The sequence below is a fragment of the Spermophilus citellus genome (genome assembly GCF_964194105.1).
Source record: "Spermophilus citellus genome assembly, chromosome: 17".
In the NCBI taxonomy this organism is placed as follows: domain Eukaryota; kingdom Metazoa; phylum Chordata; class Mammalia; order Rodentia; family Sciuridae; genus Spermophilus; species Spermophilus citellus.
The window spans coordinates 72,074,668-72,100,381 of NC_138199.1; the positions used below are offsets into that span (position 1 = coordinate 72,074,668).

The 25,714-nt window shown below is 55.1% G+C and overlaps 1 protein-coding gene across 1 annotated transcript in view; it reads right to left on the reverse strand.

The window, feature by feature from the left end:
• The window catches only part of LOC308635595 (polymeric immunoglobulin receptor-like), a 191,313-nt gene that overhangs the window by 52,409 nt on the left and 113,190 nt on the right, over positions 1-25,714 (reverse strand). The window contains exons 5-6 of the mRNA XM_081270056.1: positions 2,877-3,212; positions 2,136-2,295 (exon numbers count right to left, since the gene is read on the reverse strand). Coding sequence (XP_081126182.1) covers positions 2,136-2,295; positions 2,877-3,212 — 496 coding nt within the window. The remainder of the gene's footprint in view (positions 1-2,135; positions 2,296-2,876; positions 3,213-25,714) is intronic.

A 25,714-nucleotide genomic window follows, 5' to 3' on the forward strand; every position in this document is an offset into this window, starting at 1 on the left:
CAGGACCAGTCTGCCCAGCCCCCCTTGCTGTGTGTAGACCGACTGTGCTGACCTGTGCACTCCTGAACCACCACAGGACAGTGCAGGCCACGCACGACTGTCAGGGTGGTGGCCACTGTGTCCCAGTGCCAAGAAGAGCCCCGAGCACTTAGCAGGAGCTTCGTGGTGAAGGGTGGGATTGGCGAATGCCGGCGGGACCCAGAGGAGGAGACCCAAGTGCCCCCCAGGCCCCTCAACACCGTTCACCCCCAGAGGCAGCCCTGAGTCCAGGCCTTACCCAGGCTGTGGGTGGGCACTGGGGGTGTCCTCTCTGGTCTTGAGGGGCCAGGTGTGTGTTGGCAGGGACGTGGGAGGCCTCTGGGTGCTTATGGGGCTCTCAGGGCTAGAGGCTGTGGTCAGGGCTGAGGGGGAGGCACAGGTCAGCACACTGTGCCCGTGGTTTGTTCTGACTCACACAGGCAGGTCACTCTGAGCCTGCTGGACAGATGTCCTGCATCCAGCAGTCTCCTGGCCACAGCTGGGCCTGAGCAGGACTTCACCCCGCCCATCTCCAGGTGCACTGAGGCAGGAGCACTTCCGCTGGGAGGACTGGGTTCCAGAGGAGGGGCGGGGACTCCTGGGAGGACTCGACAGCAGGGCCAGTCCATGCACCACACCCCTCCTCCTGCTCCCCTCCCTCCTGGGGACAATTACAGTGAGGCCTACTGTGTAGAGATTGACGCAGGGAAACCGGAGACACAGGGCCCTGGGCAGGGACACGGACAGAGTGACTTCAAATGACAGCAGAGATGGTCTGTGGCGTCCACAAGGGATGCTGTGACCCAGGACCACCAGGTCCACTAGGAGCAGAGTCCCCTTAGGAGTCAGGAAGCCTGCACAGTGGTATGGGGTCCTTTTTAGAAGGACCGGAGGACCATGATGGAGGAGCTAATGTCCCAGAGACCATCCACAGCGGGGAGGGGGTAGGTGACCCAAGTGAAGGTGCCCTTCTATAGGGGAAGCAAATGCTGTGAGGGTCCCGTCCCAGAGGGAGGGTGGAGCCAGGCCCAGGTGAGACACGGGTCTCCTCTGGAGAGGACATGACCCTCACCTGGACAGGAAGTCAACAAAAAGCCAGGGACCCAACAGCCAGTCCCACTCCACTCCTGGAAGGTTCCAGACCTGGACTGTTAGAGTGGGGCCCACGGAGACACTGGAACAACATAGGTGTGCTGTGTGTGCTCACACAGATGTCTGCATGCACACACACACACACACACACACACCAGAAACCTGCTTTCACAAAGGCCTGTGCGTACAGACACCCTGTTCTGAATCCTGGAATCACCAAGAGCATGACTCCTCCCCCATGTCTTTCTAGGGAGGGAAAGGCCGTAATCTTAGGTATTTTGTGCAGACTCTGAGTCTGTGAATCACGGACCCCAGGGGCCACGGGAGCCCCACATTTGCAGCCAGTTGTCAGAAGTGCTGGGACCTGGGCTGCCCCAAAGAGCAGCTGGTGTGGGGTCCTGGGGTCAGAGCCCTTAACCTGTGGGTCTCCATGGACTGCAGTGGTCAGCACCAGGAGCCAACTGCCCCCTGGGTGAGGTCAGGTGGGGAGCCCATGACCCCAGACATGGCCTGTGCCTGCTGCATTTCTCTGAGGAGTCCCAGATGTGCTCAGGATCTCTGTGAGGTTGACGGCCCCAGATAGAGACCCCCTCAAATTAGAGGGGAGAGCCCAGACTCTGGGGTCACGCAGGCCCAGCCCAGCCCCACACCTGTGCCCATGTCACAGTGACACAACCTCTCCTTGCAGTCTGTGAGGTGAGCATGGGAGCAGGTTGGGTCATGTGAGGAGCCAAGGAGGACAGTGTGTGGGGCTCTGGGCATCCGGCAGGACAGCCCCAGCCCTCATGGGTGGACACTTGCCTCCCCTCTGCCAGCCCCTCCCTGGTCTGAGCCTCTCTTGAGGCCTGGGGCAGGTCCAGTGTGGTAGCCTCAGTGACCCAAGCCAGGTTACACAGACGGCAGCTTCCAACCTGGGCCTGGGCCAAGGGTCAGCAGGCTTGGCCAGCAGGGGTGTGACTCCCTCCCCCGAGTGACCACACAGCCCCCCCGTGGAGAAGACCCCAGTCAGGGACAAGGACACTCACCCTGGGCCCTGGCCGTGGTCGAGGTCCTGGCTCCGGGGACCAGGGGTGGCACTGTCTGTGGCCAGGCTGGTGGACAGTGCAGCTTGGGCTCTGCTTGTGGTTGTCACGGTCTTCGCTGTCGTGACACTTGCAAGTGTCCCTGAGGTTGCTGGTGTCGAATCTACAATGACACCCAGAGGTCTGTCCTGCAACCCGCCTTTGGGCCTGATTTCATGCCAAATGCTCACTGAGGAAGGGGGCAGGCTGTGGCCCAGGGCCAAAGTCTCCCAGGACCCTGGGGACATTTCTGTATAGGACACAGGTACCACCCCCAGCAGGGCTGATTCCGTCCTCCTGTGAGGGCCATGGCCTCCTTTGAGTCCCAGAGTCACCTCCCCTCGCCTGGTCTCATCCCCCTCACATCACAGCCACAGGCTGCAGGGATATCTCATTGCAAAGACCACTTGTCACTTGTGCTGCCTCTGCCCACTGCACCATCCAGGCCTTCTGCCCCTCTGCTCCGCCCTGGGGGTCCACACAGAGCTCTGCCTGTCCTTGTCCCTAGGGCCTAGGGTGGGCTCTGGCTCTCTCCCCTGCAGGCTCTGTTCCCGCCTCCTTCCCTGATTGACAGCTCCTCAGAGCTGGGCGGGCTGTGGGCTGCTCTCCCCCCTTGGACTCCCTCCCAGGCTCCAGCTGCTGCTTTCTGATTCTTCCCCAGGTGTCCAGGTCCAGGCAGCCCAGGAGCTGGTGGGAGGGGCTCACCTGGCTGCACGGCCACCTGAACTTTGAAGGACGGGTCAAAGCCTTCGTGCCATGGTGTGTCCACCCGGCACTCATAGGAGCCTGCGTCCTCCAGGATGAGGCGCTCCATGGTCACTGTGAAGCTGAGCTTTGCAGGGTGGTCGCTGATGGACACTCGGCCTCTCCGCACCTCTCTCTCTGAACCTCTAGTCTTCACAATACCTTTACAACGTACAAGTGATTTTTTGCACCACATTTTGTTATCGTCCTTGAATTCTTCGCCATAGTGACACTGCACAGTCAGGGATCCTCCCACGGTGCCCATCACCTTGCTGGGGCCGCTCAGAGGAACACAGTCTGAAAAACACAAGTTTGGAGGTCAGGTCCTCACAGATGGGCCAGGGCCAGGGGAGCCTGGGTCAAGTCCTCAGGAGACCCTCCTTCACCTCACATCAGACCCCCTCCCCACCACTCACCCCTGGCGACCAGCCCCTCTTCTCCTCCACCCAGGACGCTGACACAGCAGCCCCTCCCTTCACCCCAGCCCCCCCCCTCACCACCTGACCTCCTGCTTCCAGAACCCAGGGCCATAAACACCCTGAGCCCCCTCTCCTGGGACAGCCCCCGGGCCCTGTGAGTCTGAGACGCGGAGACACAGCCAGAGTGGACCTGGTGCAGCAGGACGTGAGCCAGGGCAGAAGCGGGGTCCCCTGACCATGTGGATGAGAGCCCTGGACTCCTGACAGCACAGGATGCACACAGCGAGGGGCACAGAGCTCCCAGGACCCTCTCCCCCTCCCTCACCTCGGATGGCCCGGCTCTGGGGACCTCATTTCCAAGGAAACTCCCTTGTGTCCCCAAGATTTCCAGGTGCTTTTTTCCAATGGCCCCAACACAAAGCTGGGGTGAGGTGAGCACCAGGAAGCTAACCCACCTCCAGGCAGAGGACCAGGCCACCCTGCACCAGGCTCCAGCCCAGGGGCATCTGCGTGTGCACCTCCCTCTCGCCCTGGGGACCTGGAGTCAGGCCCAGATGGGCGGGGGCATGGCGGGACTGGGGTGGCTTGCTCTGTCCCTGGGATTGGATGCTTTCTTCATTTGCCTTCAGGACCTTAGGCCTGACCTGGGACTGTGGGACCCCTGAGTCACAGCCCCGACCTGAGACTGTGGGACCCCCGAGTGCACAGCCCTGACCTGGGACTGTGGGACCCCCGAGTGCACAGCCCTGACCTGGGACTGTGGGACCCCCGAGTGCACAGCCCTGACCTGGGACTGTGGGACCCCCGAGTGCACAGCCACGGGGACCCCACCTCCTCCTTGTCTCTTCAGTGCCTGCTGCGCCTGGCACAGGGAGACCACTGTGGCCGCACCCGCAGAGCACAGCTGCCCACAGCTGCCCAGTAGCCCCTCCATCCCTCTGCCAGGGCCAGTAGGACATCCCCTCCCAGCCTTGGGGTGAGGTCCCCTGCAGAGAAGGCCTTGTGACACTGTCACAGGTGGGACACTCTCTGAGAAGCTCAGTAGCAACTGCCGAGGTGAAGCCACAGGGGCCTCAGATGAACCCGGGCTTGGGCCTCAGCTCTAGTTTGCATCCTCTGTGTGCTCAGGGCCAGGGCCTGACCTCTCTGGGCCTCAGATGCCAGCCGCAAAGTGGAGGGTGACCATGCCAACCTGACATGGCATCTGGGAGTTCACGGAAGGTCATGTTAGGATGGGGCCAGGTCAGTGGAGAGGCTGCCCAGCATGCAACAGGCCCAGGATCCACCAGCCCCAGGAAACAAGAACAAAAATGGGAAGGAAAATGAAAGATTGATCATGGCTGTCAACTGCTGGGCAGCTCATATTAGTGAGCCAGGGGAAGAGCCGCTGTCAACTGCTCTTGACCAAGGAAACAGGAGCTTCATGTGACACGACCTAACACAACCAGGTAACCCTGTCTAGTCCACGTGAGAAATGGAGAGAGGAAGTAATCACAGGTAGAGAGAATAAGAGCCCAGAGGGGACTTTGTAGAAATTCTCTATGAATAAATGTGTGACCGGGATGAAGGTGTGGTTTTCCAGAAAAACACCAATCAGTAAAATTGGCATTTATGAGTGTTTAGTAAACAATGCTAATTCCCAGCCTCCTTCATCAAGACGCTACCCCTGGCCTGGTCCTGACACTGTCCCCACCTGCCCTGTCCCTATATCTCCTATCCCCCTCTCCTGTCCTCCCTCTCCTGTCCCCACCTCTCCTTTCCTCCCTCTCCTGTCCCCACCTGTCCTCCTGGGGACCACTGACCCCTGGGCCTCCACCAGGACTCTTCCCACCCAGCCTCCAGGTGCCCTGGCTGAACCCACCTGTCCCTGAGATGGAGGCCTTCTCCTCCTCGGTCCCCTCCTTCCTCTGTACCCCAAACTGGTGGACCTGGGGGGCCTCCCCAAACAGGCCCCAGGTGTGCTCTGGTGCCCTCTCCAACCCACCCCGTCCACCCCGCCCTGCTCCCCCTGTCCTGTTCCCCCAGACCTCTCTCAGGGCCCCTCCTGGGCAGCACCCTTGGCCCTGGGCAGCACACTGGCTCCTCCAAGGTCAGGTGGGCTCAGAGGGAGCCCTTGCCCCTTCCCTCCCAGGGGTGTGGTGGTTGGCGAGTCCATCTTACATCATGGACACAGCGCACCCCATTCTGCGTCTGCACAGAGACGTGCAGCTGGGGCTCCTCACGTGACGCCTCCTGGCCCCCCTCCTGCCTTCCCTCCCTTCTGCAGACCCTCCCTGGTCAGAGGGCCCTCACCTGGGAGCCAGAGAAGCAGCAGAGCCAAGGGTGGCCAGGCCATCAGGCCCCTGGGGCTCATTTCTCCTGCACAGATGTCACCACCGGGCGCCAGGCCCTACTGGACCCGAGGCTCCAGCCCCCTGGGGAGGGTCAGTCTCCAGGGCTCCCACTTCTGCTTTTCTCTGGGCAGCTGCTTCCCGCTTGTCCTCTTTAGTCTGTTCCTGGGGCTGGGGAGAAAATGGAGAAGGTTCAGGCGCCAAGCTGCCCCCGCGGTGGCCCTGGGCCTGTGCTGTCCTATGAAAGCCAGGGACGGGAAGGTGTGGTGTGTGGGACCCGCCTGGCCCCCATCCGGCAGGACTGCCCTCACCCCAGGTCTGCAGGGCCAGGCTTCCTTCTGGCCCTGTCCCTCCTCCTCTTCTCCTTGTGGTCAGGATGGCACCAGGGAGGGGCACACAGAGCCTGTGTCCTCAGCACTGGGCCTGCCCCGCGGGAGGCCAACCTGGAACTGCCCCTCCATGAGCCCAGTCTAGGCCTGACCCCAGGTTGGCACAGTGGCCCTAGAGTCCTGAATGGTTCCTGGTCCTGGAAATGTGTCCTCCATCTGACTGTGACATCCACAGGCGGTGACATCCCCCCTCCCGTGTAGCCTCTGTGGCCCTGAGCTGGGATCCAGCAAGGCTGCAGGGACCCCCCCCCCTCCACACGCCTGTGATAGTGCCCCCAGCTGGCACAGAGTGACCGTGTGAGCACAGGGTGCCCTCATCCTAACGTGTAACACGTCACCCAGCAGCTTGAGCTTTTGAGTCAGGGCACCCACCCACCCCAGGGAGCCCACACTAGCTCTGAGGTCCCAAGATTGTCCCTCCTGCTGCTCCCCAGGAGATTCACTGTCCTCCTTTCCCCTGGCCACAGGAGGACCCTCCCAAGAGGCTTGATGGTTCTACTGCTGGAAGGTGAGCACACAGCCTGGCAGAGCTGGGGACATTTTTCCAACAGCCAGACAAGGTGACAGGCACCTATAATCCCAGCTACTTAGGAGGCTGAGTTGGGAGGATCGCTTGAGCCCAGGGTTTCAAGGTCAGCCTGAGCCTCATAATGAGGCCCTTTATCAAAAAGAGAAGACAAATTCTATGACAGTGTCAGGGTAGACTACGGCCTGAGGAGACCAAGACTCTGGTGTCATCTTGTTGAGCTGATCAGGGGTGTGAGAGAGGGCCAGGTTTAGTGGATTTCCTGCCTGATCATGGGAACAGTCCCAGAAATAATATATGTGTGTAATAATCACACACACACACACACACACACACACACACACACACTGAGGATTGTACTCATCCTTATCCTTTTTTTTTTTTTTTTTTTGAGATAGTCTCACTAAGTTGCTGAGGCTGGCCTTGAACCTGCAGGTCTCCTGTCTCAGCCCCCTACATTGCTGAGATTAAGGCATGAGACACCACACCTGGCCCCCTGATCCCAAAGAGATTGCTGCAGGCTCAAGTGTCCAGAGTACACAAAGAAGCAGGAGGCTAGATGCTCGTGTGGCTTGTCCACTGGCCACCAAATGACCTTGAGCAGAGCCTGTGACTTCTGTGAGATGGCAGAACCTGAGAGGCCTCTTCCCTCACTGTCCTAGTGTCCCCTCTGAGTCACAGGCACTTGCCAGGGACCCCTCCACAGGTGACCAGGGGCAGGAGGTGGGTGAGAGGCGCCTGACAGCAGGGAGGTCCCCTGCTGTGACAATGGGCCTACAGAGCTGGGAAGGCCGGAGCCTGAGTGGCAGGTGTGTCCTCGTCAGTTTTCTCATTGCAGAAGGGGACACTGCCAGCTCCTGCCTGGTGGGAGGTGGGATTCTTCTCCACTGCCCAGGCGTCGTGGCCTCAGGCTGATGCTGCTCACTCCTGGGTGGGGTGGCACTTACAGGTGGGGAGATGGCCGTGCCTTGGTGGCTTCTGCAGTGGGGGACACTGAGCCCCCCGTGGCATCCCATCAGGACTCTACCTATGAGGGTGCTGAGGGCCAGTTTCCTCCTGGTCTGTTATGGAGACAGGAAAGTCCAGGAGGCAGGTAGGAAAGAGACTCGGAGCCGCAGGGCGTCTCACCCAGAGCCTCCTGGACCCAGAGCTGCAGACTGAACCTGGAAGGGGCTCCCACGCCCTGTCCTTGGCTTGGGGACCACAGGTAACTGTCTCCCTTTATTAACCCACCTGCTTCCTAGAGGAAGAAACTCTCAACATGCCAGAGTCTCGGCCCCATGGAGGGTGGCCCCATTGCCAGAGAGGCCCAAGGCACAGGGGATAGTGGAACCCAGCGGCCCAGGGGCAGATTCCTCACCCGAGGGCTGCACCAGGGGCCTCTCCCAGGGCCATCGAGCCGCCCCAAGAAGCCATCGTGGTCCACAGAGCATGCTCCCTCAGCCTCACCCAGGACCCCAGCCCTAGTGTCAGGGCTGAATGTGACCCCCACAAACTCACATAACAGAGTCCTTGCCCCCAGTACCTCAGAGGTGACCTATTTGGAGACAGGGTCTCTACAGAGATAAGCAAGTTATGAAGAGATCTTTAGGGTGGGCCCTAACCCAATGTGACTGTGTCCTCATGGAAAAGAGAGCTGTGTACCCAGATGCACAGTGGGAAGGTGATGTGAAGACACCCAGGGGCACGGCCACCTACAAGGCAAGGAGGGGCCTGGGGCAGAGACCCTTCCTCACCCTCCCAGAGGGACCAGCCTGCCCACACCTGGGTCGGGACGTCAGCCTCCAGCACTGAGATGGGCAGTTCCCGCTGTGAGCCCTCAGTCTGGGCCCTCTGTTAGGTGGCCATAGCAAACGAGGACACTGGGGTCCTCCCGGGGCCCAGGGGATGCACCAGGCACCGCCCTCTTGGCTTCCCCATGATGACCACAGAGGGACACCCTCATCCCAGCCCAGGTGTCCCCCAGCCCCACACTCCAATCTAAGACAAGGCCTCTCCCAGGTGACAGCAAAGCCCCCATGAGGGAAGCCCTTGTCCCCAGCAGAGGTCCCCTGACCCGCGTGCACACAGGGACTCTGAAAAGCCTTCAGAACGTGAATCAAGCAAGGCCATCTCTACGTGCACCTTCCATGCGGAGGGACCATCCAGGGAGGGTGCCTCCTTCGGGCTCAGGAGTGGAGGAACCTGGGGGCCACTGCCCACTGACATGGGATGGATCCTGCTGGACCCAGGTTATGGCCCTGCGTCTGCCTGGTTCTGTTCTGGCTGTAAGTTGGGCTGCGGGGCGCACCCGCAGCGCATCACTGTGGCTTGGGGTTCCTCCCAGCTGCTGGAGACCCCAGTCCAGGGCTTAGCCAGAGCCTGGCCTGGAATGCTCCTCTGGACAGAAAGGTGCTGCTCGGGAAAGCGCGATGCAGCCACCATGACCACTTCACTCCAGCCCTTGGTCTGACCTGGCAAAGGAGGTGGGGACCAGGGCCCTCACCCTGTTGTCTGATGGACTGTCCAGGGAGTGGCACCAGAGCTGTCCGTCTTCTCTAGCTCTAGTAGTGACCTCAGTGGAGCTTCTTCATCCAGAGTGTGCTCTGACCCTGATGGCCATATCCCAGGTTCATGATGGCATAATTGGGATAGATTTTTTTTTTAATACTGAGGATTGAACACAGGGGAGCGTTGCCCCTGAACTACATTCCCCAGCCCCTTTTTAAAGGATTTACCTTTGAGACAGCCTCTTGCTAAGTTGTCCAGACTTGCTGGCCCTGAATTTGGAATCCTCCTGCCACAGCCTCCCAGGTAGCTGAGATCACAGGTGTGTGCCATCACACCTGGCAGGATAGGTAGATAGTCTTAAAAGCTGACAAAATCTTCACATCGTTCCAATGACCTATAGGGTAAAAGCCATAATGGCAGAAACCCCTTAAGCTGTGTCCTTACCCACCCAAACAGAGACAGCAAGGTGTTCTGAGTACAATGACAGAGGAGTAGGAAGTCAATGTCACTGAACAGGACATGTAGAGCGACAGGTGACCAGACCTGGGCTGCCTCCTCAGGGGAGTCCCTGGCCCCACCTCTCCCCCATCTCTCTCTAAGCTCTGATCTCGTGCCCTTAAAACTCAGCCTCAGCATCAAACCTGGTGGTGCCAGGGTCAGGCAGCCCAAGTCAAGGGGCGCAAGCTCCTGTCCTTCCACTCGGGAATCGACCTTGAGCATCAGGATCTAGAAGATGCCGGAGGGTGTGGTTTGAGGAGTGGAGAGGAGATGTGGGGTTCCTGGCAGGGATCCTGTCTCTAGCTGTCTAAGTTCGTGTTTTGGTTCCCTACTTGGGGACCCTCAAAGGAGCTCAGCTCTTGCTGGGGAACAACTTCAAGGACAAATGTTCCCTTGGCATCTGTCCTCACTCAGAGTCTCGACTCCTCTTTAAATCCAGCCACGAAAGCAGCTCTTCTTCTTAAACCACCCAAGAACCTCAACCCAAGGGGTGACCTCTCCAACCTCAGCTCATGGCCAGTGCCCTCACCTCTGGGTCCTAGAACACTGGGCCCATTCCAGCTGCCCGAGGACAGTGGCCACCTCCCAAGCTGGACGCTTGTGCACTCTCCACCTCTGTAGCCCCCAACGATAGGGCTTGACCAATGCCGCCCCTCATCCTCACCAATAGGCCCTGGGGCACACCCACTTGGTGCCCTGTCCCGTGTCCCCTTTGCCCACTGGAGCTCCCAGCAGCTGTCACCGTCCCCCCCCCCCAAGCTCCCACATCTATCTGTGGGCATGACTTGTCGAGCAGGGCAGGCAGCAGGCTGCGGAGTTCATGCCCCCGAGGGCCTCTGCCCACAGGCCCTGCAGGGCTGGGGACTCCTCCACAGTCTCGTGGGCTTTTCCATTCTCATCCTGGAAAGAACGATCAAGGCTTGCCATTGGAGAAAATGCCCGTTTATTGAGGAACAGCTCTGCACGTTTATAGAGCCGGGGTGGTGTGACAGTTATGACAGTTTAATGGTTGAAGGGTTTGACAGTTGGCATGGAGTGCCTTTTGATTGGTGGGTAAGGATCATGTGAGCCAGCAGGGCTAGTCTGATTGGTGGGTAAGGATCATGTGAGCCAGCAGGGCTAGTCTGATTGGAGGGTAAGGATCATGTGAGCCAGCAGGGCTAGTCTGATTGGTGGGTAAGGATCATGTGAGCCAGCAGGGCTCACCATTGGACGGCTCTTCTTGGGGGATGGGGAAGTTAGTCTTTGGAGCCGGGGTGACTCCCAACATTCCCCCCCCTTTGTTATTAGATGAGAATGGGTGTCGACTCATTCTGGCTGCTTCCTGCTGAAATGGGGAGGTGAGGAAGAAAGAGAGGAGGGAATTAAGGAGCCCCAACAGGAGGGCAGAGAAGACCGGTATCAATGAAGATTCCTTGCCACCACAGATCCATGATGACTACAGTCCATTCGGCACAGGTCTCGACTGGAGCTATCATCAGTAGCTGGAGTTGGTAATTCCTGAGGAGAAGCTGGTTAAAAGCTTGATGAGAAATTTTTTACCCACCTGAGTCTGAATGAACTTTATGATGAAGGGAAGGAACAGGCACAGGGAGTTTTTATAGCCCAAATCTAATGGGGTCTCTGGGTCTGCAAGCTGCCTTTTTGGCCCAAGGAGGGTTAAGTGTTCAGCCTTGAGCGGGGGCTTGGACGTTTGGGCTTGAAGCAAACAGGTGATAAAGAACCAGACAGAGGGTTTGAGAAGCCGGGTCATCCTGCAGCTAACTTTGTTTGGCATGACCTGCAGACCAGCCTGTCCTGCACCTAACAGTCCTGCTCCCTGAGATGACCTCTAGTCAGCTAACTCCCCCTGAGCCCATGCCTCAGGACGACTCGAGGCAACGCACCCTAAGACAGAACTTGGGTTTTGATCCTCTTGCATTTCCTTGATGGCCCTCGTCATGCCCCGTCATCTTCCTGTCTCCCTCCTTCCACCCTTGACACCTGCCAGCTTTATGTGTCTCCATGGTAAATTCACTAGTTGACATGCTCCCTCTATTCACCCATCTGTCCATAGATGTGTGTCTACTTTTACCCTTTATCGTCACTATCATCCATCTCTGTCATCTATCATAGCACATCACATCTATCCACCCATGTTACATGTGTCTGTCTCATTATTGTCCATCCATCCGTTTGTCCATCCATCTGTATCACCCTCTATCATATCTATCTCTATGAAATATCTCTGCCTCTCTCTATTGTCTACCATCTGTTATCTCTCTCCCATTCCATCCATCCATCCATCTCTGTCATCTAGCCCGCTGTCTCTGTTTTTATCCATCTGGACACTGCCTAAATACACCTATTTAGTGAAACTTCCTCAAGAGCAAGACCTTCTTTCTTTTTTTTTTAACTGTTCTGCCCCTAAAATCTGCATTGGTTTCTGGAATAGAGCCAATAAACACTTGTCAAGTGAATGAACAACCAAAGGCACCTGTCTGGGAAGCCCCGGCCTAGGAAAGAAGCTCTGCAGGAGGCAGGGGACACGGTGGAGTCACCTTACCTTTGGTGTTGGCTGGTCTGGGGCCCACTGTCAGGGTGGGGGGCGGGGTGTCCTTGCAGAGCTGTCCATCCTGAAGGCTGAGGGGCTGAGGAGAAGAATGGAGGCCCAGGGCCCTGTGCTGACTCTACAGCTGGGAGCTCAGCCCTGATGGTCCCACTCCATAAACCAGAGGGTGCTCAGGGAAGCAGTTGGATGGGCCCAATCCAGGAGAGGCTCAGCTCTGGGACCAGGGGGAAGATTTATCAACCAAGACCAGAGAACCCTGACCTCCTCCCATCAGGCAACTTCGTGGCCCTTCTCCTGGAAAGAGAAGTGTTGAAGGTCAGGAGACCCTAACCCCAACCAGGCATCCATACACCACCACTACCCCCCTGGTGTGCAGACACACACACACACACACACATATATACACCCAGTCTAACACACACACAGATGCAAACTCTCCCAACTCAGCACACTGACAGTCACACATCTCTCACGTGGACACTCAAGAGAAGTCATCTCACACACTTCACATTCACACTCACACACTCAGCACATACACTCACTCACATGCACACACACACACAAACACACTCATGCTTTCCCGCATGGTTTCCTCTCACCCTCTTGCACACACGCGCACCCCCGACCCCCACATTCACACACACACTCAGCCCTGCATCTCCGACATACAAATTCCAGACCCAGTTCTTGTCTCCTGAGCTGACACTTCCTGGGTTCCTCTGCAGAGTCCAGCTCCGACTTCAACCTCTCCGGTGCCAAGAGGGGCCAGCCAGCACTTGAACCTGGAAAACAGGACCAGAGAGTCAGGATCACACAGGAAGCTGAGGTCAGCAGGAAGCCAGGAGCTCACCCTCCTCTTCACTCTTGCAATCCCACACCAGTGTCGTCCTGCACCCTCTACCGTGAGTTCTCCAAGGTCACAGTGAAGGAGGGATTCCCAGAGTGGTCCGTGATGGACACTCGCTGCCGATCCTCTGGCCTTCACAGCCTGATTCCAAAGTGGCAAGCATGGAGGTCTGCACCAGGATTTTGTAAAGGTCTTGACCGTCCCCTCGCACTCACACTGCACACTCAGAGACTTCCCCACGGTGCCTCCACAGTGTGGGGGCCACTCGGGCTCCAGGTCAGGCAGCCTAGAAACACAGTCAGCTTTCTCTTCACCCTGAAGAGCCTGAACCAGAGACACCTTCGGCATCAGGTGGTCTGGAAGCCCGGTGGTCTCCCTGAGGCTGGAGGGGGCAGAAGGCAGGAGCCAGGAGCTAGGGCCTGTGTTCAGGGTCTGAGGGAAGGAGATGCAGGTGTGGGACCCTGGGAGTCGGGAGGCCGGGCCCTGCAGTGGTGCTCAGCCGCTTACAATATTAGGGGTAGATGAGCCTTTGAGGCCTCCATAGGTTCTGGGTCCCCCAAAAGCGTCAGTCCTGAGAGGAGACACCTGTCCCCATCAACCACCAAGAACTGAATGAAGCCCCTCAGTGCACCCTGAATAAATGTTTGGATGGAACAATGGGTGGATTACGGATGGATGGAATGGGAAAGGGGAACTAGGGACAGGAGCTTGGAAAACCAAGAGGAAGCCCGTTCTCAGGGCAGGAAGGAGGTCTTCAGCTTCTGGCTGTGCTGCCATTCCAAATCCAACTGCAGGTCTCTGGCTTATCACCCAGACTGCACGGATGCAGCCCCTGCTCACAGGTTGAGGTCAGAAAGGAGAAGGGGCGGCCGTGGGGAGAGAGACCATTTAGGGATAGACTCTCTCTAGCTATTGCTCAAGGACATGCACATCTCGAGCGCCCTCCTGGGACAGCATCCTGGAGGACTCTCATCATCCCAACATCTCAGTGCTCCCCACTCCATGGGAAGACCACCCCAGGTTCCCCCTCCCTCCTCCTTAGCACACACAGCCGCCTCGCCATGGTGTGGGCCTGTTCTGCAGGTCCTCTGTCCTCCCAAGATTTTGACATTGCCCTCCCTCCTCCAGGCCCCTCTTGGGTCCCTCCACCTACTCTGGAAGCCCCAGTTCTAAGTTACTGGGACCCAGCCCCATAAGCTCTCTGCTTCCTGCTTTGGCATATGCACGGGCGCTCACCACCCAGGGGATTTGTCAACCACCCACATCTGATCTACTCTTTTTTAAAAAATATTTTTTCATTGTCAATGAACCTTTATTTTGTTTATTTATATGTGGTGATGAGAATCTGAGAATGGAACCCAGAGCCCCACACATACTAGGCAAGCGCTCTGTCACTGAGCCACCACCCCAGCCCCATCTGGTCTACTCTTGACAGGAAGGGGCTTGACACAGAGAAAAGGGAGAAACCACTCTTGAAAAAGAATCATACAAAAAAAATTAGGGATATAATCTATCTGTTTGTACCATCCGTCTGTCCATTCATCTGTCTGTCAGGATATTTTGTCATCATCAGTGGTAAGACTGTGTGATTTTAAAATCTAAATTTAAAGAAAACTGTCATGTTTTGCTTCTTCATTTAAATATCTCACTTTGTCTCACTTTATTTCCCAGAAAGCGAGCACAAGTGGCCGGCGGATGTTCCTCTAAAGCAATGAGTTCCCCCTCCTTCGTCACTGTTGGGATCCCACACCAGTATTATCCTGCATCCTCTACCACGAGGTTCCCCAAAGTCACAGTGAAGGTGAGATTCCCAGGTGGTCTGTGATGGACTCTTGGGTTGTTCTGCTCCCAAGGGACATTTAATAACAACTGAAGACATTTTTGGTGGTCACAATCTGGGAGGGGGGCTACTGGCATATAGTGGATAGAGGGCAGAAATGTGGCTGAATGTTCTGGTGCAGGGCACAGAACAGCACCCCCAAGTCAGGGAAGGCCACAGGTAGCCCCCTGAGTCAATAGCACTGAGATTGAGGCACCTTGCCTGAGGGGGCCATGTGCCCCAGCTGGACCTCCCAGGATGGGGATTCTGGCCCCACCTCTGTCTGGTCAGCTTTCCTGGGCTCAGGCTCTGGGAGCCTTGCTCTCTCCACTCCTGACAGGCCGGGTGGAGGCCCAGGGCAGGGTGCATCGTGCCTGCTCTTCAGGTCCTTCATCCCTCTCTTGGAGTCTGGTGCTACCTTCTCAGGCCTAGAGGGGAAGACATCGTGGGGTCCCACTGTGGAGCCTCGTTCCTGTCTGATTCTCAGCTGGACCCTGAGCAGCATGCACTCCCCCAGCCTCTTGCACACCCCCCAGCAAGCTCCCGGCCCAGGCCCTGAAAAGAAATGCTGACTGTTCTGCCTCCAGGGTCATGGATCCAAGTTCCCAGACCATGACTGAGCAGTCGCCTCACCTTCCCGGGGCCCATCGTGTAGGGCACCTGGGGCCAGCCAGGACCTGCTGGGACGCACAGGGTCACCACGGTGGGGACAGCTGGGCCCCTCGGGTTGTGCAGATGGATCCTCACGAGGAGGCTTTGCAGTAATTGTCATCGTGTCATCGAGAGAAATGATCACAGAAATAGAAGTGTGTGGGGCTGGGTCTTGGCTGCTTTTGCACAAGTTTCATCTGGAGTACGTCATTCCCCCCTCTCTGAGTCCCGGTCTCTCATTATGATAAGGACTGTGATAGAGATTAAATTATCAGCTAATAGGAAACCCGCATGGTGCAGTGAGTGCATGTCCCTTGTCCGCTCCGCTCCCTCCTTCTCCTCCCTCTGACATAGGAAGACAACATTGCTGATCCTAGTGACATGGCCATGATGGCAGAGGTTGCAGGTGGACCTGGGGCTAACCATCAGGGTGCACTGTACCTCAGTCCTCTTCCTATCCTGATAGGGAGCAGATGAGCCTGGGGGTCTCCCGAGCCCGTCCGGCTCCCTCCTCCCTCCTGCCCTCTCCCCTCGCCCCTGTTGGAGGGCCCAGAACAAAACGAGGACACAGGGACTCTGCTCCACAGTCAAGAATCTCAAAGCAACAGCAGAGTGCGCCACCTGGCCTCGGGCCTTTCTGGGCAGGGCCCGTGTGGCTGCCCAGGGAGCGCAGCACGAAGCCAGCCTCGGCTCTGGCCCCAGGTGGACAGCTCCTAGGAACACAGTGCTGCTGACCAGTCTCCACACATGCAGAGCACAGTGACACCAACTGTCCCCAGAGTCACCGTGAACCTGGGGTTCTCAGTGACATGACATCCCAGGCCTCAAGGTCACTCTGAGGTTCCCTGCGAGCACAGAATAGCTGTGGAGGTTCGTAAACGCAGACACAGGCCCAGAAAGCCTCATCCCAGAACTCAGACCTGTGTGACCAGAAAATTCTAAGTTCCAGGATTTTGTTTTCAAACAGCTTCAGTTTAGTACGCGTGTTCCTTGCTTGTTCACTTTCAGCTGCGAGATTTTCTGGGATTTCATGTGTGGTCTGGTGTGTGGTGGGCGTACGTATGTGAGTGTGTGTGTGTGTGTGTGTGTGTGTGTGAGTGTGTGTGTGGTGTGTGTGTGGTGTGTGAGTGTGTGTGACTATGTGTGGTGTGTGTGTGTGTTTGAGTGTGTATGTGTGGTGTGTGTGTGTGTGTGTATGTGTCTCTGTATGTGAGTGTGTGAGTGTGTATAGTGCGTGTGTGTATGTGAGTGTGTGAGTGTGTGTGTATGTGTCTGTGTGAGTGTGTGTGTGTGGTATATTTGGTGTGTGTGTGGTTGGTGTGTGAGTGTGTGTGTGTGTGTGTTTGGTGTGTGGTATGTGTGAGTGTGATTGTGTATGGTATATTTGGTGTGTGTGTGGAGTGGTGTGCAGTGTGCCGGGCGTGTGGTGTGCAGTGTGTGAGCCGAGGCAGGAGTTGATGCACACGTCCCCTCCTGAGCCTGTGTGGAGGTTCCATCTACACCTGGCCGGGTGGCTTGGGCTTCCTGCCCTTCTTGCATAACTATTGGGTGAGTGACAGGCAGCCCACCTCCACCCCTGTCCTACACCCCCAGCTCTGCAAGGGCCAGCACCCGCACTGCACCAGGCTCTGGGTGTCTGAGAATTGTCCCTGGAGGAGCTCTGCTGGGACAAGGTGGCTGTCTGCACACCTCTCGTGGAAGGAGGCATGAGTGTGAATGCGAGCACTCAAGGCTGCAAACGTCCCAGAGACATGTGCCAGCTCATGTCAATCAGCCTTTCCTAGTTCATCTTTTGGGAGCAAAACTCCCAAATCTCTGACTGTTGAAACCACAAAATTTGTTTCTCATGTGAGCAGCGAGTCAGCTTTGCTCGAGGACCCAGGCTGGAGGGGCCGCCCCACACACAGAGAGAAGGAGCCCCACAGGATCTCAGAGCTTGTGCTCAGAGCAGGCATGTGCCACTTGGCTCACATTTCATCATCCAAAGCAAGTCACACAGCTCAGGCACAGTCCTCTTCCAGGGACGGGTGGCCAGTGATCTCCTTCTGCCGCACAAACTACCACCAGTATAACCCCTGTCCTGAGTTCTAGGAGCCCTTCTAGAGAGGCTGAGGTGGTCCTGGAGACCCCCAACAGCAGAGCCACCGAAGATTGAACTTATAGTGCAACATGAGATAGGCCACCTGTTGTGACTGACAGCTAAGCCATGACGTGGGCCATCAAGCTGACTCCCAAAGGGGTGTCTACTGGAACCCTGGACACTTGGTGCCACTGACGTGGGAGGGAGCGTGGGGAATGAGGTGGGGAATGCCACTCAGTGAGCTCCGGGGACGCGGGAGGTGTGCAGTTCATTCAGCGGCAGGTGCCAACACCATGAGTCTTTTTTATTTCATTAGACCTGCCGACATCTTCCCACGGAAATAGATTTTGATTTTATTTTTATGGGCATTTGATTTTGACTTGATTGCTTTTGTAAAAAAAAATAATGTCTGCCAGTTTAGAACTGTGAATACCATGAATGCTCTCGAGCGGGGCATCTCGACTAGAGAAGGAACCTCTCGTGTGGACAGCAGCACAGAGAAGTCAGCTTAGGGAAAGAATTAAGTCAGCACAGCGAGGTGAAATTGTGCAAATCAGTTCATCTTGGCAGGGAAGACAGAGACCTCGGGAGATTCCACAAAACAAAGGAGGAAAATGGCAGAATGAAGAACCCGTTTGCTCTCCTGAAACCTCGGGAATGAGGATGCTGTTGGTCCCTGATCTCACTGGTGGGTCTGGACAATCGGAGGACAAAGACTGGAGCCACGAAGGGGAGAACAGGACGGGAAAACCACGGTCACCTGGCTGCTGGCCCTGCTGACCAGGTGCTTTAGCTGAAGTCAGGAAGCCCAGGCCGTCTAGCCTTGCCGCTCAGACCTCGCTGCTTTGGAAGGAGGCAGCGGGAATCAGGATCCCACTGTGGGGATAAAGCAGATCCTACCCTCCTGCGCTCTGGGAGGGAGGCTGGGAGGAATCCTGCAGCCGATGCAGTCACCTGCTCCTGGAGCACAGAACAAGCCCAGGGCACCAGAATACCTGTGTCTACAAACTGTGATCCACTCCAAGACAGAGACGGCACTGCTGTTCTGTCCCCAGCGCCTTGCTCACAGGACCTACATTAGTTAAAAAATACACGTGGCTGCATGCCACAGGACTGCATAGCACAGCTTCTAGCTCAAGTCTGAGGGAGGCACAGACTCCATAACCTCAGGGTTCCCGGCTCCTTTGGTCTTCCTGCTCTGCCAGCTCTAAAGACCTGACTTCAGCTGGGCGCGGTGGCACACACCTATCATCCCAGCAGCTAGGGAGGCTAAGACAGGAGGATGGAGAGTCAAAGCCAACCTCTGCGATGGCGAGGCACTAAGCCACTCAGTGAGACCCTGTCTCTAAATAAAACACAAAACAGGGCGGGGATTGGCTCAGTGGTTGAGTGCCCCTGAGTTCAATCCCCAGTACCAAAAAAAAAAAAAAAAAAAAAAAAGCATTGACTTCATTTGCATGTCCAAGGTGGTAATCTGGTAATGGCCACACATGCATTCCAGCCCAGGGAAGGTGGGAGGTAGTGGCCAGAGCGCGTCCCTGCTGGGGTCCATTCACATTCACTCCCATCCCCCCACCAAAATAAATACAGGTAGCCACAATGACATGAGGGGTACTGCAAAGACTGTGGAATGGGGTTCCTTTGCTCTCTTGCCAAATTCTGTCCTACAGGGAGAAGCAAGGAAAAGAACTAAGAAGGGTGGGGGAAAGCTGTGGCCTTCAGGTACTGGAAGGGGCAGTTTGTAGCCATATCAAGGGACAGTCACCCTGACCCCACAGCCCAGGCACATGTGTCAGGTGCCTAGGAGGGCAGCTCCTGGCCTGTGGCACCCTCTGCATCTCTTCTGGATCTTCTGCAGCCATCTGCAGGAGCAGGATGCAGCCCTGGGAGATGGAGACAGGGGCGAGGAGCAGGCGCCCTCTCCCAGCTGGGTGACAGTGCAGGCAACGAGGCTCGGCAGGGAAGCCACGGCCCTGGTGTCACCACACCTGGTCACTCACTACAGCTCTGCCACTCCTGGTTACGCAAATCACCCAACCATCCTCAGCCTTAGTTTGTCAATCGACAAAACAGGAATGACAACCTTCTCCCCAAACATTCCAACCCCCTGAAGGGGCCGACCTGGGGCTCAGAAGGTAAGATTCTATAAAGGACTGTGGACGTCTTGGAAGGCTGGTTTGCTGGCTCCTCCCAGGCCCTAGTGGCCCTACACAGAGCTCTCCACCCTTCCAGGGCCCAGTGCAGGAGGTGTCACTTCACAAAAGGAAACTGTCAGTACAACTAGAATCGGGGGTTGACCCAGTCCTGGTTGTTGCTCTCCAGGATGCCAGGAGCATGGAGAGGGCAGCGTCAGGAGGGGACTGCGGCAGAGGGCAGGGAAGCTTGAGGAACACATTTCCCATCCAGCAAGCACAGCTCTCAGGTCTCTGAAGAATATGGAGACCATGTTGAGATGCATTCCAACGGCCTAGTCCTGTGGGCCCCAGAGAGAGGGGTGTCTGGGGGAGAGACAGCAGACCTGGGCAGCTGGGGCTGGGCTGGAGCAGGCAGGCCGCCTCTCGGTGTGCCGGGAAGAACCCGGTCCAGATCCTAAAGCCTGAGGTGGCTGGCCCTAGTATCCCATCAGCTGCTGAGGAGCAGTTGAGGGACTTAGGGGAGCACAGAATTCAGGGCCCGCTCTCGCCATCTGCTGGTTGCTGGCAGAACTGCCTCATTTTGCTGAGGTTGCTCTAATGCAAGAATGAAAGTGAGGACCTGAGGGTCAAGCTGTGGATTTTGTCCTCCCAAGGCCTCCCCCTCAGGGTTGCATGTGAAACCATGTCTCCGGTGCATCTGATGGGCAGCCAGGGCTGAGGATACCCAATCCACATGGGAGCTAGAAGCAGCTTTCATTTGGCAGAGCAGAGGAGAAGGATGGGGCAGGAGAGGGAGGAGGTGAGAAGGACTCCAAGTCTAAACTGGAGCCACATGCAGTGCCACTCCTGCAGTCCCAGACACTTGGGAGGCCGAGGCAGGAGGACTGCTTGAGCCCAGGAGTTTGAGGCCAGCCTGGGCAACAGGGAGAGGCCCCATTTCAGGAAAAAAAAATCTACTTGATCAAAAGGGCTGGGTAGAGCAGCGGTAGAGCATGTGTTTAGCATGCAGGAGGGATTGATTCCCCAGCATCAAAAAAGACAAATAAAAAGAGGAAGGAGGGCGGGCTGGGGAGGGAAAGTGAAACTGAAGCAGCATACAGAGAGGTGGGGAGTGTCGTACTCCTAGGAAGTCCTCGAGTCGATTGTGGCAGTGAGAATTTAACCAAGAGCCATAAGCTAGGCATCATGAGGTCAAAGGGCACCAACACCTGCCAGCCCTTTACTTCCAATAATTAATACATAATCAAGCAGAACTCTGTAACTTCAGTCAAGAAACCAATGCATGCCTATTAAAAATACAAAACCAGACGGGCACCGTGGCGCGTGCCTGTAATCCCAGTGACTCTGGAGGATCTATAGTTCAAAGCCAGTCTCAGCAATGGCGAGGTGCTAAGCAACTCAGCAGGACCCTGTCTCTAAATAAAATACAATATAGGGCTGGGGGTGTGGCTCAGTGGTCGAGTGCCCCTGAGTTCAATCCCTGGTACCAAAAACAAACAAAAAAAGATACAAAACCAACATTTTAAATGAACTTCATCTCCTATTGAAGCAGATGCTCTTTTATCCAATTAGTTCACGGGTCCAGGGATAGGTACTCTCTGCCCCAATGAGCGTAGATTTGGTGTCATTGTCTTCCTATTCTTTTCATGGTTGTGGTTGGGAATTCTTAGTTACATGAATAAGCTGACAGGAGTGAAAATTTTCTTGAAGCAGTGACATACGAATCTTTAAATTCCCTCTAAATATACACAAAACAGGGCCATCATCTTATGTATATGATCAAAGCCTCTCAGAACTGTTGATGGACTATAGTTCAGAACCTCTTCCAGTTCCTCCATGAAAGTAAAGACTAGGCCACTGCCTAGGGCTGCCAGAACCCAGCACCCAGGCAGGTGGCTGAAACCTGGGAAAGCTGCCTCTGGGACTTCTGGAGGCCAGAGAGCCAAGACTGGGGTGTTGGCAGGGGCTTCCTTCCAAGCCTGAGGGAGGCTCTGAGGCTTCTTGCGGCTGCTGAGCATGTGTGGAGCCTCTGGATGCATTTCCCCACCTGCCTGTGTCTTCCTGTGGCTCCCTCCCTGTACACACCCTGTCTCTTCCATGACATTCTTGGTAAGAACACTGGTCAGGTTGGATTAGGGTCCCCTCTATGCCAGTTTGACTTCATACTGTTTCCTTCTGTGAAACCCTATTTCCCAATAAGGACCCTTTCTGAGGTGCTAGACATTAAGGGTGCTCAACCTGTAACATCGCGGACCTTGCAAAAATATTTTTTCTCATTTATCATGAAGAACCAGATTAGCACCAAGATTTCAAGTTCATTTCTTTGCTGACCATATTTTTGCACCTTGTAGTGAAGCATCAAACAAGATTCGGGATGGGCAGAGGCCTGGGTTTCTCACGTTGAGGTGCCTGCTGGATAGCCGGCTACAAGCAAAACGCCAATCACTCAAATGACAAGCTTTAAAAAGGAGAGTTGATGCACGAGATGTCAATCATGTGAAGATGGAGAGCCAGCCTCCCCTGGATGGGGTCGAGGGATTCAAACAGTAAAGAAACAGGAGGTCTGAAGTGTGGGGAGAGAGGCTGGAAGTAAGGAGAAGAGAAACAGTCGGTGGTCTGGGCCTCAGTAATCAAACTCCATGGCTCTTCACAGAATGTGAGAAAATGGTAGATCAGCAGGCTGTTGGTCACCCACCTAGGGCTGGGGCTGTAGCTCAGTGGCGGAGCGCTCGCCTAGCATGTCTGAGGCACTGGGTTCCATCCTCATCTCCACATAAAATAAATAAATAAAATAAAGTTTAAAAAAAATTTAAACAAAAAAATGGGGGAAAGTTCACCTACACAACCCAAGTGAAAGGTGAGTGATTCCAACCAGTTTGAGCTCCCTCTGAGTTTCTCAAAGAGCTCAGGCAACTGCGGCCATCTTGAGCCAAACGTCAGAGGTATTGGCTTCCGCAACGTTGATGGGAGCCCATTGCTTGGTGAGGCGGCCACTGAAATTGGGGATGAAAGCAAATAACTAAAAGCTAATCCACTAGAGGGTTTTTTAGGGCTCCCTGGGTTTCAGGGAAATAAATAGGCAAAGGGAAGCAAAAGAAAGCCAGCACACCCCTGTGCCCAGAGCAGACCAGCGCTCAGGAAGGGGACACTGCACTCTGAGACGGCCCCTGGCAAGCAGGCATGCCCAGGCATGCCCCAGACCTCCCCTGGGTTCCTGCTGGAGCTGGGCATTCCAGGACGCAGGCCCACCCACGTTCCGTGGGACTGGTGGCTTCTAATTGCAGCAGGAGGACCTGACCCTTCTTGGGTAGCTTGGGTCACTAAACGCCGGGAAGCTGAAGTGGCTGCAATCACATGGCTCACTCACTGGTGCCCAGGAGTCTGGTCATCCCCCTGAAGTGATCGATTTTATGTGTCGGTTTGATGGGGCCATGGAAACCCAGGTGTTTTGTCAAGCATGATTTCTGGGTGTGTCTCGAAGGGTGTGCAGAATGAAGCCGACTGCCTTCCCACCAGATGGGAGCAGCCCACCTGTTGAGGGCCAGAATAGGTCAGAAAGGAGAGGAAGGTGGAGAGTGCCTCTGCGTACCTCCTGGGCTAGGGTGGTCATCTGCCGCCCTTGGTGTCTCAGCCTTTGAGTTACACTCTGGCTTTCCTGGGTGTCCCTCTCATAGACAGACATCTGGCAGATTACCAGACTACTCAGCCTCCGTGGGAACCTGTCACCACGGGGACCTCAACTCAGGACGAGTGGGGTTCTTGACAAACAGCCCAGAAATGAATTTAAGAAGGCATTAGTGAAGGCACAGAGATGTGTTCAGGAGAGCAGAGACATTCAAGTGGGAGATGCTTTGGGGATTCTCAGGCTCTTAAAGGGAACTTGGTGGGAATGGGAAGGTGTGTGCTATGACATCAGCCCGTTGATCACAGGACAGTTTATGGTGGCCTATCATCCTCAGGCTCCTTGACTGAAGTGGGCTCCATGATCTGACCAGTGGGTAACTTTGGAAAGTATCCTAGGTTATAGGATTTTAAAATGAGCATGTGTCACTTTGCTTAATCCATGTATTATGTGGGCTGACAGTGCACAAGCCGGTTTTCACAAGTGAGCACATTTCCTGTAACTCTAAGATTTACAGATTTCCCAGAAATTTGGGAGTGACCAGCCTGGGAAAGAGACTAACCTGGGGGGGCGACAGGCCTAAAAGGTGTGTGGAACCTGAATCTAGATTATGTTTCCTCGTCCTTCCTTCTGTCCCCTTTATACCTACCTTCATATTCCTTCTCTCCTACCTCAAGCCAACACCTTATAATAAATCTCTTTCTACAAATATATATATGTGTATGTATGTGTATGTGTATAAATATATACATATTTGTGGATATATATGTGCATATATAGGTGTCGGGTAGGATATATATGTGTGTAAACACACATACACACACAAAAAAAAAAAAAAAAAAAAACATTAGTTCTGTTTCTCTGGAGAAACCTGAATAATATCCCCCAATTGACCAGGACCTCCTCAAATTTGTCCTATGAGAATAGAAAGTACAGGGGGCAAGGTCTCTCTGCTGGAGTGCAAACCCTGTGCATGAAACAGGTCATCACAACTCTCGGTCACATGAAAGGATGGGAGACTACCTAGGCTCTGTTCTTTGCTGCCCTTGTCTTGAAGGTCTGTACAGCAAAGCTTACTCTGTGACAAGACTGTTCTGTGTGCAGACCTTGCCCTGAGCCTTGTGTGACGCCCACTGCGTTCCTGCTTAAAGTTGCTAGATAAGACCTAGCTCTGCCATCAGACCCATGTTTTCCTTTTCTGGGAGATTAAGACATGCCACCCCAAACTAGACTTCTTTCCCATAATTTTGAGATGACTTTTCAGAGGGGCCACAGACAGAAGTAGCTCTGAGAAGCCGCTCGTTCATGGGGAGGTTTGCATCTGTGAAGGAACTCTACACTAGGGAGGTAGACAGCCATGCAAACAAGCCTCCCCTGAGGCCCCTTATCTGCCCTCTCTAGATCCACGCAAAGGCTATAGGACACACATGCTCTTCTGAGGGGACAGCAAGTGCCGAGTTGTCCTGGGCAGGGCACTAATGGCATCTGAGACTCCTGCCCTGCCTTGCTCCATTTCCCCCTCCCAGACACACCCAGCCAGGTGTTGTTTGAGTTGTTTAATTCTTTCCCTCAGTTCTTTTGCAACTCTGTACAGTGAATTTCCTGGTATGTGTGATTTGATATATACTTTTGGATATACCTGCAGGAGGCAGTCCTTTAAATAAAATAGCTGGGATGGAGGTGTCTGCATTTTTAGAATTTTAATGCATATTACCAAAGAGATTGGAAAAATCTTTGCTCTCACCAGAAGTATAAAAAATAGCTACCCAGGGCTGGGGTTGTGGCTCGGTGGTAGAGCACTCACCTAGCATGCATGAGGGTTCGATCCTCAGCACCACATAAAAATAAAATAAGGATATCGTGTCCACCTAAAACTAATAAATAAATAAATAGCTAACCACCACATCTCAACTCCCCCACACACAAATTGTCAATTTTTCATCTTCACAAGTCTGACTGGCAGGTGAGACATTTCAATCATCCATGGCCTGGGTCCCTAGGTAGAGGGGATTGCTGCAGGTGCAGGGGATGAAGAGAGGAGATCCACACCTGTGTGCTGCTTTTCCCTAAGAGAATGAAGAAGCCACATGTAAAAATAATTAAGTTTAATTTAAAAAAACAACAATCCTGACGTAAAGAGAAACTTCCATTCCTGACTGAAAGGCCACACAGCGTCCAGGGATGTTGACGATCCACAGCTAGAATATTCTGAAGTCACAGAACTCAGAGGGTAAAGATGGAGTCATCCTGGCCGCCCGTCAGAATGAGCAACCGCGTACAAGCAAAATAGGTGGCCTCTCCTGGCGCCACACCAGGAGACAGTGCAGGGAGATCTGCAGGTGCCAAAGGCAAAAGACACCGAGGCATGGACTCTACCCGGGGCGGCTGCTTTTGAAGTATCCCAGCAACAATCTACAGATGCGAGAACTGATGGAATACAGC